Genomic DNA, 14,083 nt, shown 5'->3' with positions numbered 1-14,083 from the left:
ATTTGTTACTACTTTGCAATTTTGAAATCCAAACTTGTTTCTTTAATGATATAGAGCCATTATTTAAACCTGCCAGAAAAAAAACTTCCAGCAGCCTTCAAACATTCCAAGTGTACCAGAGAAGTGACCTTACATGTTCGGTGTCCCATAAGGAAGGTCTGATGCTGGATGCACCAGCTGCAAGACCAAGGAGCCTTGCTCTCTCAGGATCTTACAGAAACATCACTGCAGCAATATGACATTGACAGACACATCCCTTTTGGTCAGGTAGAGTTGGTTGTGGAATACAAAGCAGCAGAGACTGAAGCTCTCCTTTTATAATAGAGCCACATATGCTGAAGACTTGTACATTAAGCTTCATGTGATAAGGAAAGAGTTCCCATAATCAAAATAGGAAACAGAGATGTCAATATAGGTGACAAAGACTTTTAAGTTACCACAGAGGTAACTTAAAGCCCTCTACTGCAACAGCAAATTTTAGATAAACCTGTAAGGTTGCTGGAGTTCATCCCAGCATCTCCACAGATGTTACCATCTTCAGAAACGCTTTGGGACTACTCACTTGACACTCAAGCTGTTGAGACATTCCATACCAGGTTACATCACTCTCTCCTGCATGCTTACACAGAGATACTGTATCTGCAAAGTTTACAAAGTTACAGGAATTTTCACAAATCAAGGTCTCCTGCAGGTTCAAGTGCTACCCCCTGCAGTTTCGTTGGTGCTCACAAAGAAACACTTTTAGCTACTGAGAAAGCATGACTGAAAACTGTGATTTACACATCTTACTGACTTACACACTTACTGCTGTCAGTGTGAGGTTCAAAGATCAACCAAGAAAATTCCTTCTCTACTGGAATATTTTAACAGCCCAAGACCAAATGAACAAATAAAAAAACTATCAAGATAATTTACACTAAAAAGTAATAAATATTGTAAAGATATATTTGCAGGGGGTGGAGGGGGGTGTGTAATGAGACACTCATCTTTCTTTGAATTAAGATCTCTTTAACCTTGGAGCCTTAGCAATTTTGGCACAGGGATTTTTCATTCAAATATGCAATATAAAAAGGCAAAATATGAAAGCCATTCGATTTTCTTTCTGCCAAAAAAGCAAATATGGTACTGATGAAAAGTTCAGCAGTACTGAAGAATAGGCCTGCATCAGTCTAGTGAGAAAAAAAATATGTACAGAATGTAATAATCTAACAGAAACCTTTGGTTTCAGTATTATTAACAAATCCAACAGAACTTAAAGGACTGCAAAGGCAGGCTCCTTCTCATTCTTTACCTAGATTCATTGTCATTTTTGTTGTAATTGACCTTTTAGTACAATTCTGTTCAGCTTCAGAGATGCCTTCAGAGTTCCATAGACAGCTGGGTAACTGACAATTGCATGAATTTTCCTTTTTCTTACGCCCTGGGAAGCCTTTGGGCAGCAAGACAGAAACATTCTGAAGTATTCACAAGGGAGAATAATTTTAAGGCAGGGAGACATGAAACCCTGGAAAGAAATATAATAGAGTGTTTCTCTATATAATATTGTGTCTGGAGGAAAGAGCTCTGTCGTAATAGGAACAGAATGCAATTATGCAGTATAAAGTCAAAAAAACCAGTCTTAAAAATTCCTGCTATGACCTATATGGAAAATCCTGCAGAAACACTGGGGATGGCCAAAAGGACAACCACAGGCCTGGCCCATGATGCTGAAGTCCTGGCTCCAGCACTGAAGCAGAACTGAGACAACCTATGCCATTGCTGCCAGGTGACTGTTCAAGCTCGTCTTAAAAACCCTAGTTATGTATCAGAGTGCTCTTTCCTAAAAAAGAGCAGAATTTTCCTAACACATGATCATTTATTTTGGGGGTACTTTCCCAAGTGATGAAGAGAAACCACCACACTCAATGTATGACACACAGAGCTTTGCAGACTTTTCTAAAATAAACTAAGTCAATTCCTTCAAGCATTCCTTAAAGGTGGAATGTCGGCTTTACCTTTTTATGTTGCTTTCCTCTAGACTTTACAGTTCATCATCTCCAGAATAGCACCACAGAGCTGAAAAATTACTCCAGCTGAGGACTGAGTACACTGGAAGAGTCCTGTTTCACATTTTACTCTACTTTTGACAAGTTCCTCAGTCTTGTAATGACATTTATGTTTTTTCCCCAATATTACAGCCCACATTATTTCTGCAGGAGCCACCTTGCCTCCAAAGATACCTTTTAATTCGACAAGCACGTGGTAACTATATTTTATAATATCTTTTTAATCCTTTTGAGAACACAAATGATAAGAAGTGTATCTTTACCATACTTCTCTGAAATGCAATTCTCACAGGGAAGATAATGTAGAAAGTTTTATCAAAATCAGAATCTTGTGTATCAGTTGAATCTCCTCACCTACTACACCAGTTAATCTGATATATTTATTATTAAAAAGCAGTGGTGATTTTTTTTTCCTCTACTAGGTTACCACCTCTAAGTATCTATTATTTAATCACATAATATTTTCCTCAGGCCTTCCACAGAGTTAAAATTAAACTGAAAAATACTAAACTGTCTGGTCTTCCCTGCTTTTGGAAGAAAAAGAGCAAGCCTCAAATAATTACATAAATAAAAGCACTGTGACCTAAAACTATATCCAACCTTTAACATCTAAGCACAATGTTAATTAACTGAAGAATACTGTCTGAGCACACAAAAAAAATCACATGAAAAATCCAAAACCAAAATAAATTTGGTCTAAGCATGAAAGCAACACAGTTCTGGACAGCCTCTCAGGTATACATGCACACATCAGGATATCTAAAGAGCTGTAACACTGTGCTTGATCACCTTAAGAAAGGTGTTATAGACACAGTTTGTGTGCAACAGCAGGGAGTGGAGCTGCTGATGCAAATGATTCGTGTAGTCGTGGTATTATCACACTGTTTCGTTGGTTTGTTTGGTTTAACTGTTTCCATTTCTTAAGAATGCCTTCATCAATATTTCGAGAAAAGATACTTCAATGTATTCAATTGCATGAATAACTTCCATGAAAGTCCTTACTCTAGAACCTCTGTAAGATCCCTTTAAAACAATGGCCTTAAACTTTTTTAACTCTAACAAGCATCAATGTCCTTCTTTGGGTCACTCCATTTTTCCAAGGCATGCTACTGAATGTCTGAGGAAGATGACACTGATTTCTCTAGTAGCATTATAAAAGTGTTGGAAATATCCTTTGCCTTATTTATCCACTTTGAAATTTGCTTACTTTTTGCAAGCCAATTGTATATATGGATAATGAGACATGAATTGCACAAACAGAAACTACACTGGCTTTGATGCTGCTTTTGTCTTCCTTCCTGAGTTTTTATCCATAAGTGCATCTGAGTTTTTTTATTTTTCCCCTAATGAACACAGGTATTTAGGACAGGGAAGTGCAATCTAATGTGCACTATCTACAGATGTAATGTGTGTAAGAGAGTCTTACAATTTTCTTTTATTCTTTCGACACTATTGATCTTTCCTAACCTCGACTACGCTAAAATTTATGCCTCACTCACCACTTTGAGCACAGCTGCTACCTATAACCCATCAACTCATTTCACTCAGAATCTTTCCACTTATTTAGACGTACAAATTATCACCAACAGTGCCACTACAGTTTAAAACCCATTGAAAAGCTAAAGAAAGTAAGACAAGAAACACAAAGTGGTGTTTTACAGAAAGAAAAAAAAAAAAAAACCAAACCAAAACACCACCGGCAAAATGCATTTTCCTCAGCTTCCAGTTAGGAATATCGTTAGGTGCATGTTTTATAACAGCATCCCTGAGCTCCCAAGGCCTCGGGGCAGAGCAGGCACAGGGCTCCCGCGGCCCCGCAGAGCTCCTGCCGAGGTGGGACCGGAGAGCGCCCACCCGCGAACACGCCTCTGCCTCCGCCTGCCCTCAGAGCTCCGCCCGCCGCTGTGCCGGCCCGCGCTGCCCCCGCCGCGCCGCTCACCAGCAGGGGCACCCCGAAGGTCATCGTGCGGCCCCTCCACAGCCTCCGCAGCTTCTCCATCCCCTGCTCCCGCCCCACGGGCCCGGCGCCGCCCTCCCGCCTCCGGCCCGGCCCCGGCGCTTCCGGCGGGACGCGGCTCCCCCGCCACAGCGGCCCGTCCGCCGCGGCAACGCGCTCGGCCACGCCGGTTCCGCTGCGGCCCGGGCGGCGGAGCCGGCATTGGCCACGGCTCAGGCCTCTTCCTTCACACGCACCGCTCCGACGCTCACATCCCCCACCCTCACACGCACACCCTCACGCTTTCCTTCACAGCTCGTTGACGAACGCAGTTGAGAAGGCTTAGCCACGAGCCGTGTCTTTTCATTCTGTAGCCTGCTTTCCTAAGGGAAGAAGATTGCCATCTGTGATCGTCTGTTTTTCTGCATTGTTATCCTTTGTCCCAATCAAAATGAACCAAAAAAAAACCTTTTCAAAACAAAGTTGGCTACAACAGTGCTAGTGGACCACCTTATTCTGATATTTAGAGCCAATAATCCTTAATACCTTCTATGAATTAAGTGTGCTGTGTCATCCATCCCAACACGTCTCAGCTACAGTCACATGCATGGTGGTGGAGCGCTGACCTGTTACAGACAAGAGCACCCATTCTTCAGGCATAGGCTGCAATGTTTTTATATATTACTGTAGCCAGAGATTCTGTCCTGTTCTGGTAGCCTGTGGCAATGGCAGAGTGGAGATAGGAGAATGTCAGGTCCTCTTTTACATACTTCTGAGTCACTTGACAGCCCTTTCACCTTCCAAGTCATTGCTAATGGCAAGCAGGGCAGGGACAAAGTGGAACAAGGCACTGCTGCCTCAACTCAAAGAGTAATTTTAAAACACTTGAAAATCGAGTACTGATGATCCCTTCCCTTGGTCTTCTCCATTAATCAAGAAAGTGGTGGGGGTACTTAATAAAGTTTTCTGAAGATGTTAGTAAGATAGCACATATATACAAACTAAAATGAGAAGAAAATCAAACACATATAATAAGAAGATAAGCTAATATTGTTGCAATCCAATGTCCACTAACTTGTTCTGAGAGCCTTACCTGTCTAGAGACACATAAACAGAACTGAAGAATAAAAAAAATAACATAGCAGGAAATGACTGCTTCTTGACTACCTCAGTAACTCAAAGGCAACATGGGTCTGAATTCCAGAGATAAAAGCTCTCAGCTGAGAACAGTGAGAGCAAGAGAACAGGTCTGTGTCCATCCCCATGCTGTGCTGAGCCTGAGGGATGAACTCATCAGAGTCCAGGCTCAGTGCTGGGAAAGCAGCTCACCCAGGGTCTCTGAAAGTACAACTGTCCCTCCTAAAGAGTTTGAGAAAAATATGCCTCAAATCACAGACTTGTGAAGAGGAAAGCAACTGACCGAAAAGAAATCAGTAAGAATAATGTCAGGAAATTCAGGAAGTTGCTACTATAGATAAAGACATGCTGAGCAAAGAGGTTATTACTTACTTCCCTCCTCTCATGCTTCCCCTGGAAACAGTTTGGTTTGTACCTCTAATATTCCAGTGTTAGGTTAACCTCACCTCCAGCCTTACTGCCCCACCTGAATACTATTAGGTCACTGCTAGAGACATAACCCACAGCTGATGCCCATGTGCAGATTTGGTGCCCTCTCATCCCCAACTTTTATAAGAACACCAAAAGTCTTGGCTGTAAAAAGAAGGGTTAAGAGTTTGTTCCACTGCTATGGGGTGCTCTTGTTAAGATTCATAAGATATTCTTTTGTTTTTATTGATAACTGCTGCTGTTGGTATCTAAAACTTTCCACATGGTATTATGCAGAGAAAGCAAATGTGTAATTAAATACAAATATGATATAATTATATAATAACAACAATAATTTTGGAATAATTAGAAGGATAATAAAAATGCCTAAAACAAACACACTGTGCCAGAGGTGAACAGTAAATTAGGATTTTAAAATGTCTTCATGTTTAATAATCTAAAATGCTATTAAATTACAGAGGTAAAGCCATCATCAGTATATATTTTATTTCCACAGTGTTGCTTTGTTCTTTTCATTATTGGTTGATCAGTAACCTTGAACAGAGAAGGGTGAGGAGAAACAGTTTTGAAGATTGGAATATATTATGGGTTTGATTTACAGCAGAGGTTTGATGCCTCCTTGATGTGACCCCTACTGTGATAAACAGATAGACAAACATAAAAGTGGGTAAACAAACATCTGGGGGTTTTATGACATTCACAGCTTGCCCCAAATGTTGTTCCAAATACTTCAAGCATATATTTATGTCCCCAAGTAGGCTAAATGTGGTTTTCTTGTCCAGGTTACCATACAGCCAGTTAAGCATTTTTTACTTTGTGAAGTACTGTAAGAGGGTTTTCTGTGTGAAATGTGCCTGTGGAGCCCTAGTATGTGAAATGTGCCTCTGGAGCCCATCTCCTAGATGTATACATGGTGCTTTATGTGGAGGTCAGGTGCAGAGCAGAAACAAAAGGATGATGGCTGGCTGGCTTTTGTCACAATAACGGGAACTAGGTGTTTCTGACTGCAGTTTCCCTGGCCTGGACAAAAGCTCTGGGAAAGCCTCCTCTCACTTTCCCCCTGAGAAGGACCTTTAAAATTCACTGCACATAATGTGCTGCTGGCTGTTGGCAGAAACCCTGGGAACTTCAGACAAATGAAGCTTGCAATGCTGCAATGGTTTAGGCTGCAATGACCACGACTGCAGGGGAATACAGAATGAAACAGTACATTATGTAACGTGGTTTCTGGGCAGTGGCATGGAGATCAGGATGGAAATCTTATTAAACATCCCTGGACAAGCCAGACTAATCAAGATTGGTATTGGACTGGTTACCAGAAGCTGCAGAATTGCTCACAATGCAGCACTGGCTGTGGGCAGCCAAGGTTGAGAAGGAACATGACTTTAGTTCAGTACAGAACTTGCAGCGGTTTGTACAGAGGATGAAAATGAGAGGCATATTGTAAAGGTTTTGTTGCCTAAACACACATCACTTCAGGAGGCAGTGGAGTGAGGCCGTCCTGTGAGTTACATTTCCATCCAGTAGATCTCTCCAGAGCCTCCTGCTTCACTCAGGACATGCACATACAGCAAACCATTAAACGTTGTCTATGCAGACATGATGTACATCATAGCCAAGACCCTCAGCCCTGACAGCACTCTCCTGTATACCTGAGCTAAAGAAACAGCTGGTTGGACTTAGCACATGTTTATGACCAAAAAAAAGGAAACAACCACCATCTTAAGGGCTTGTAGTTCTCTCTGGATGCAGGCTGGAAGTCCTGACTTGGTAGTAGCTGTTGAGAACAGCATTTCTGAAATGGCAACTCCCTCTCAACACATATGTTCCTTTTTCATACTCCTTTGTGTAGCCAAGAGAAGTTGCAAGGGAGAGAGGGGGCCTAGATTTCCCCTTTGATTCATTCCTACACCTTCTGATTAGAATTCCTAGTGAGGTAATTGAGTGGAAGAGTTAGTGTACTTGTCCTTTCCTCATCCTGTGCTTTCTCATCAGCTGTCAGAATTAGCATAAATACATCCAAGGACCAGATTATTGTCAAGAGCCAGCTTGGAGAGGCCAGTGAGCCAGCTGTGCCCATTTTTCATTCAACTGAGCGCACACAGCGGAAGGCACCATGGTGGCCCATGCATTGGAAGGGTCATCTGTGCTTTCCAGATGTGGCCCTAAGTTTCCCCCTTCCACCTCCAGAAAGGGAGGAGAAAGGAACAGGTTGACATTGGGTTCACCATTTGTTTTTTACCTTCTTGGGTTGGCTCGAAAATAGGCCAGGGAAGGATGGCTCTGAAGCCATATTTTATGTCTGTGAGTGCAGGAGGAAAATCTGCAGGAAATACTGACCTTCCAAATGGATTCACTCTCCTCTTTCTTGGGCTCAGGAAGGCCATTTTCCCAAATACAGCCAGCAAATGCTAGTTAGGAGAGAGATTTCCCCAGGGAATCTGGGGAAAAAAGGAAACCAGGAACACTGCCTAGAATTAGGAGAACTGAGAGGTGTCTGTGCCAAAAAGCACCAATATGGTCAAGAGTCATCTCTGCATCTACTTAGTAGCTGCCTCTAATCACCATGGCCCCATCCTCTTTTTGACCCCAAAGAAAAGCCACTGTGACACATTCATTTTCTAGGTTCTTTGTTATTATTTTCAAGAGCAGGACAATCATTCAAGCTCTTAAATTTGAGTACTGAAAACCGGTGGTTGTAGAACAGGAGCACCTTTCATTTGTCCTTCACATGAGTTAGAAACCTGATAATTACAAAAGAGATGGATCTGAGTAGAGTTTGTTGCTGGTCTAAGAGATGAGAAGGTTGAGTTCTGGCTCTGGTTCCTTCACTGGGTGTGGGCAGGTAATTTGTCATAGGGGATGGGAAAACCCAGCCAAAACAGAGAAGAGACTGCTGGGCTTAAATGGGTAGAGGGAGAGATAAAAAGATAAAACAGTTCCAGAGAAGGAAGATCACAGTATGTGCACTCTGCCCATACACATGCTCTCATGCCTGAGAGAGTCAGCAGTTCTCCATAGATCAAGGATCATGAAGGCCCTGGGAAGAGAATGCAGTTTAGTCGCCACAATCCTCAGTTCCATGTTGGAACTCACAGTCATTTTGCCAAGCAACTGTAGTGGCAGTCCTTGGAAAAGCGGCTGAAGTAGAAAGGGTCTTCCCTCCCCTGTGTTGTCTGTTGAAGAGAGAAACCAGTGTGTGCGAAAGGGTGTGAGAAATAAACAGAACAAGAGAGCAGGGATATTTGGGGAAAACTGGGCAGTTTAGACCCGGGTATGTCTACAGGTTCGCGATGTGCCTGAGGCTGAGGGGGCTGCAGAGGTGGAGGGGGACTCCTCATCCATTGTGTCCCCTTGTTCCTCCTTGTGGAGGCCAAGGCTGATGTGGCTCTGCAGGGCTGCTGGGGTCAGCCATTCCTTGGGGAGGCAGCTCTGGAGGAAGGGGATGCACGAGCTGAAGTAGGCCAGGCGGTTCACCCAGCGGGGGATCTCTTTCCCACATAATATCTGTGGAGTAAACCAAAAAGGAGCATGGTTAATAGTACCAAAACATGTGTAGAGGCAATGTCATCCCCATCTGCATGACCACCTCAACAGGGCAAATTCCCTGTTGCTCAGAACAGAAAGGAGCATCTCCTACAGTCAGAAACAACTGTAATTGCCAATGTCCACACAACTGCCCGACCTGCACAGGGACCCCTGCCAGCCAGAGCCCTTGTCAGCATCATAACAGAGACCAGGAAAGACAGCTCATGGCCCTCAATGGCACTGGTGACTCTGTTCTCCAGGCAGGCCATGGGTAAAAGGATAGGCCTGCTGGGGCTTATCAACCAAAATAATGACATTCTTTTTCTAAGTAGCTCAAAAAGTTTGGAAAAATATTTAGGCTGTTGTTGGCCAGACCTTGAGGAGCCCAGAAGCTGAGTATGGCTAGGTAGATGGAGATGCCTGAGAAGCTGTTCTTGCTGCTCCTTGGGCTGACACAGTGGATCAGTCAAATTACAGTAGCTGGGGGTCCTTTTCCTATCCTACTATACCACCCTTTAATTTCTCCTCATATGGTATTTCCTAATATGGGAAAAAAAGCAACAAAAAACCCCCAACCTAGGTTCTCAGTAGCCCTGTTCCATCACAGATGCTCCTGGCACTGATTTGGATTACTCTCTGCTAGCACCAAGAGTTTGTTTTCCAAGGTCATATCAAATTCAGTGCAATGAAACAACTTGCTGCATACTGCAGACCCTTTCTTCCGTAGCATTTTACCACCCAGACATACAGGTGCCAGCTTTTAGTAGCTGTATCTGGCTGAGACCACATAAAGAATGCTTCCCTTTACATTTTACTATATCCCTTACCAGACACAGAAGAGACACACGTGGAACTGACCGGCAGGCATGCCTTAAGAGCCTGTCTTTAGTAAATATACTGCCTGTGTGTAGGGCCCTACACCAGTATACTAGAGCCTAAAGTCTGTAGCAGGTTCAGTAGTCATAATACCTGAATTCTCTTTCCCTCCCTGTGTTGTTTCCCATGGAGCAAGAGAGATAGAGAGGAAACTCCATCCCACAGACCTTGCCCCACAATTTACATGAATTAGTAGTTCCAGGGTTGTCCATACTGTACCTTTTGCCAATATTAACTTCCTCTGCTCTTCCTCCCACCTTCTTTCTGACTAAAACTACACTTAATACTAAGTACTGCAAAAACTAAAATGGTGTTTGTCTGGAGTCCACTAAGAAGATGATTTGGTGAGAAGTCTTTTATTGGTAAGGTAATAAGAGGGTTTAGAGGGCTTAGAGGTTTCAAGAAGTTTTCAGGGAGAATGGAACATTTTCTAGAGGATGGGCTGTGCCGTGTTACAGCTGTTACGGCTGACGAGCAGCTGGTCCTTCATGCATATGGCCTGGGCAGAATGCTCTAAGCCCCAGTCCAACAGATCTTGAGCATAAGGGAATTAGCTTGCTCCAGCACTGTGGAGTTTCCAATGAGGTGTGGAGAAGGCAGCAAACCTGTGACTGTGCTAATTTGACTATGGAACTCACTTCATTTTGACACGCATTGTTTAAAAATCAATGTGTGAAATTGGACACAGAATCATTAGGTATCAGAGAATGAGCAGAGCCATTTAGCTGCTAAAATTACTTGCAAGCATAGACTGTTCTTCACCTAATACACTCCAAGGACTTTTATTTCAGTTCTTACCAATGCTGTATTCCACAACCTTAGACACAGCTATATGAATCTGTATTTTTGAAATTTTTAATCTGGGGACAATTACTTTGTTAACAACTTTTTATCTCCATCCAGATTCCCTGGTTTCCATTGCTAGAGCTGTTGTCTGAGTCTACAAGTGGATAACCTCTCCACATATGCTTAAGACTCATTCATAGAAAATTTGCTGATCCATTTGGATTTTCTCACCAGACATATCAGACAATTTTCACAAGAATGCTGTTGAAGTTTAAAACTGTATTCTATGTGTTCTACTCAAACATTTTGACCTACACTACACCTTGACCTGAGACAAAGTCACAAATTGCACTACAATTTCCCTCAGATTTTGTAGCATTCCTCTTTCTTCTTCTTCAGGAATTTAGGCAACATATTGCCGGTATAGAAAATGACTCAGTTTAGGCTCCTTGTGACATATGCATGCATGTGAGTTTAGTTCTCAAGCAGTTTAAAGTTTTAATAAAGTCTTCCTCCCAGATATTAATAGAAAAACTAAACCAGGGTATGATTCTTTGGAAAATTAGCTGAAACAACAGAACAGTATACAGTAAGATGGCCTGAAATGGAAATGTTTTCAAGAGTTGGGTCTATTTTCTAAGCAGATCCCCTAGCAACTGAAATAGCATTTCCCAATGTGGAAGCAATGCTGAGATGTTTGCCTTTTTTTTATAGGAGCTTCTTCACCCAGAATGAATCAATAAGGCAAGGAAGAGCCAGAAAAAGAATGAAGATGTGTGGGTATCAGGCCATCAAGCTACAAAGAGCAGTTTGTGAAGCTCAAGGATAATGATGAAGTCAGAGTGGTTTCCCTTACCTCAGGCTTGCTTGTCATGTCACCTCTTGTCCATATAGCCTCGTTACTATTCCACAGCAGAACACAACGTTCAATAGGAGCAAAAGGGCAATGGGCAGGGAATGCTACCAACACTACAATCCGCTTCTGTGTTTTTTACTCCTTGCCATAAAGCATATTGTGCTGGAGCATCCAGCAGTGCTTAGCTAATGGAGAAATGTCAAATAAACCTGGCTGCCCTGGGATTAAGCCAACTGAGTTTAAATAAAACAGCACAAGCAAGATGAAGTGGGTGTTTTCCAACTGCATATGAAGTCACAGAAAAATCCATATACTGCAGCTCTTAAGAGAAATTCTCCACTGAAAACCACTCACTGCAACGATAAACTCACTGAATGATGTTACCACCCATTGCTTCCATCAGCAGAACCCTTTTTCAGATGGTTTTAGAGTTCAAGATTTCACATGGGTTTTTTTGCTTCCTTACCAAACAAGTGGGGTTTTCTCTTTTGAAGGAGATGAATTTTTCTGCGCTAGGTCATGTGCTAACTCTGACAGGAGATGTAAATAAACAATAAACTGTTACAGGTCAGAAATTGCAGCAAGCACAACTTCTGTTTGCCTGAGACCAGTTCTCGCTTCAGGCACTTGGGCGAAGGCTGCACATACTTGCAGCTTCCACTGAGCGGCACCTGCTGACAGAAAGCCAAATCTCCCATAGCTGCAGCTTCTTCTGGGGACTCTGAGTAACAACTCTGAATGACCCGGCCGGCACCTGCAGAGTCAAGTGGAAACAGCCGTTCAGCCATCCATGGCTGAAGCCAAATGGGCAGGAGAAATGGGACCTGACAGTTTGGGTGCTTTTTCTAGGCAACTGTCAAATCCACACCAGGATTTCAACTCATCAAGAAACAACTAATTTGGGATACAAAAATATCCTCCCAGCATCTTAAGCTGTATCATTTTGCACTATACAGTCACTGGTTAGAATGTACAAACTGCCCTGCACCTTCTCCCCTTCCCTAAGTGTCCTAGGAGCTACATGTCCCTGCTGGACAAAGCTTCAACACTTCCCTGTAAAGCTTTGTGGTGGGCAGGGGAGCAGCCAGGCAGCTGGGAAACATGGGCTGAAATGCCATCCAACAATGGAAGATGCTGAGTCTCCTGCCTTCTAGAAGACAATGTTATAGATGTTCTGCGTTTTGAGAAGGCTTTGGTTCTATGGGCATATGCCAGACATTATCTGAGATAGTGCAACAGGCTGAGCCCCTTTCAAAAAAAAGACAAGGGCTGATCACTTGTAGATCCTAAGAGAAGGCTCTCAAATGTGATAGGTTCTGTGTTGTGCTGGATGATGCAATTGGGGCAATTCAAGCCATGCACAGAAGTATAACTCAAGGCACTGAAGATATTTTTTTTAAGTGAGCCCTCCCAGAGGCACCAATCCATGAAAATCAAGATGAGCAGAGACAACATAACATTCCTCAAACAATACAAGCTAATTACTTCAATTCTTATCTTCAAACTGAGGCTTGGAGAGTTCAGCACTGAACATCTGCTGAACCACCCACTGCCTCTTCCACTTAGCAGCCTTGCTAAAGATGAGGTGGCATCCACATGGGACATGTACGATTTGAGCTACTGTATAGTATTTCCCTCGGTGTTTCTTAGAGAATGCAGGGGGCTTTTATTGGCACCTGAGGAGTCTAACACACACCTCAGAGCAATTTAACAGCAAAGGCCATAGTGCTCAAGGGGAATCATTACAGTATTTGCATAAGATGGTTCCTACAAGGCCTACATAATACAGCATAGATTATCAGAATTTCAGAATAAGGCCATTAGATACAAACCAGCACATCTGCCCAGGCAAGAGCAGCCAAATCACATCCATAGAAAGAGAAAATGGCAATTCAATCTATGTAGTTCTTTGACACATCCAGAATAAAACAGTGACCCAATGCAAAGGGACATCTTTTTTGCCACCTCACAAAAACTAACCTGGTAGCATAATTACCCAGAGCTGGCAGAGCTAAGGGAGTTTGAGTGCATCAAGGAACATCCCTATATCTCTGCACCCCTGATCAGCTGCTGCACATAGTGTGTACACTGAAAATAACATTTCTGAAAGAGAATGGACGTAACCACCTTCACAACACACCTGAAGGTACAGTCTCACCTTGGTGGAGTTGGCATGCTAGAATCAATTGCTTGAAACAGATTTATAGTATACTTACTGTGTAAAAATTACAGTTTCCACTCTGGGGAATTTAACTAGCCTGTGGGGATCAACAGAATAGATGAAGTGCCACTGGGCTGTGAAGCTGCATGCAGCACACGTTCAGCAGAGCCAGGAATGGCCTGTGACTTACAGAGGAAAGGGTATAGCTGAGAAACTGTAGATGAGGATAAATGACCTCAGTAATGAGGCTGTGTTCTGGGAGGTAGGAACCTGAGTCAAAGGCAGGAAGGTAGCAGCCAAGTCAAAGGAATTCTAAACGATTTTAAGCA

General features: G+C 42.9%; 2 protein-coding genes across 4 annotated transcripts in view; both read right to left on the bottom strand.

Moving 5' to 3' along the window:
* The window catches only part of COX16 (cytochrome c oxidase assembly factor COX16), a 46,652-nt gene extending 41,076 nt beyond the window's left edge, over window positions 1-5,576 (bottom strand). For 2 of the 3 annotated variants that reach the window (XM_069017552.1, XM_069017553.1), the window contains exon 1: window positions 5,491-5,576. Coding sequence is in view for 1 of the 3 variants with exons in the window: in XM_069017551.1 (XP_068873652.1) it covers window positions 3,985-4,044 (60 nt within the window). In the remaining 2 variants the exon portion in view is untranslated. Of the gene's footprint in view, window positions 1-3,984; window positions 4,067-5,490 lie in introns of those variants that run through there. The other variant, XM_069017551.1, reaches the window with a different exon arrangement.
* A 2,602-nt stretch (window positions 5,577-8,178) lies between these two features.
* The window catches only part of LOC138111548 (deubiquitinase DESI2-like), a 52,930-nt gene continuing 47,025 nt past the window's right edge, over window positions 8,179-14,083 (bottom strand). The window contains exon 5 of the mRNA XM_069017548.1: window positions 8,179-9,054. Within this exon, the coding sequence (XP_068873649.1) occupies window positions 8,812-9,054 (243 nt within the window). The 3' untranslated portion in view covers window positions 8,179-8,811. The remainder of the gene's footprint in view (window positions 9,055-14,083) is intronic.

This window comes from Aphelocoma coerulescens, chromosome 5, assembly GCF_041296385.1.
Source record: "Aphelocoma coerulescens isolate FSJ_1873_10779 chromosome 5, UR_Acoe_1.0, whole genome shotgun sequence".
In the NCBI taxonomy this organism is placed as follows: Eukaryota; Metazoa; Chordata; class Aves; order Passeriformes; family Corvidae; genus Aphelocoma; species Aphelocoma coerulescens.
Note: the sequence above shows the minus strand (reverse complement) of the source record. Positions and strands in the feature narration are given on the sequence as shown.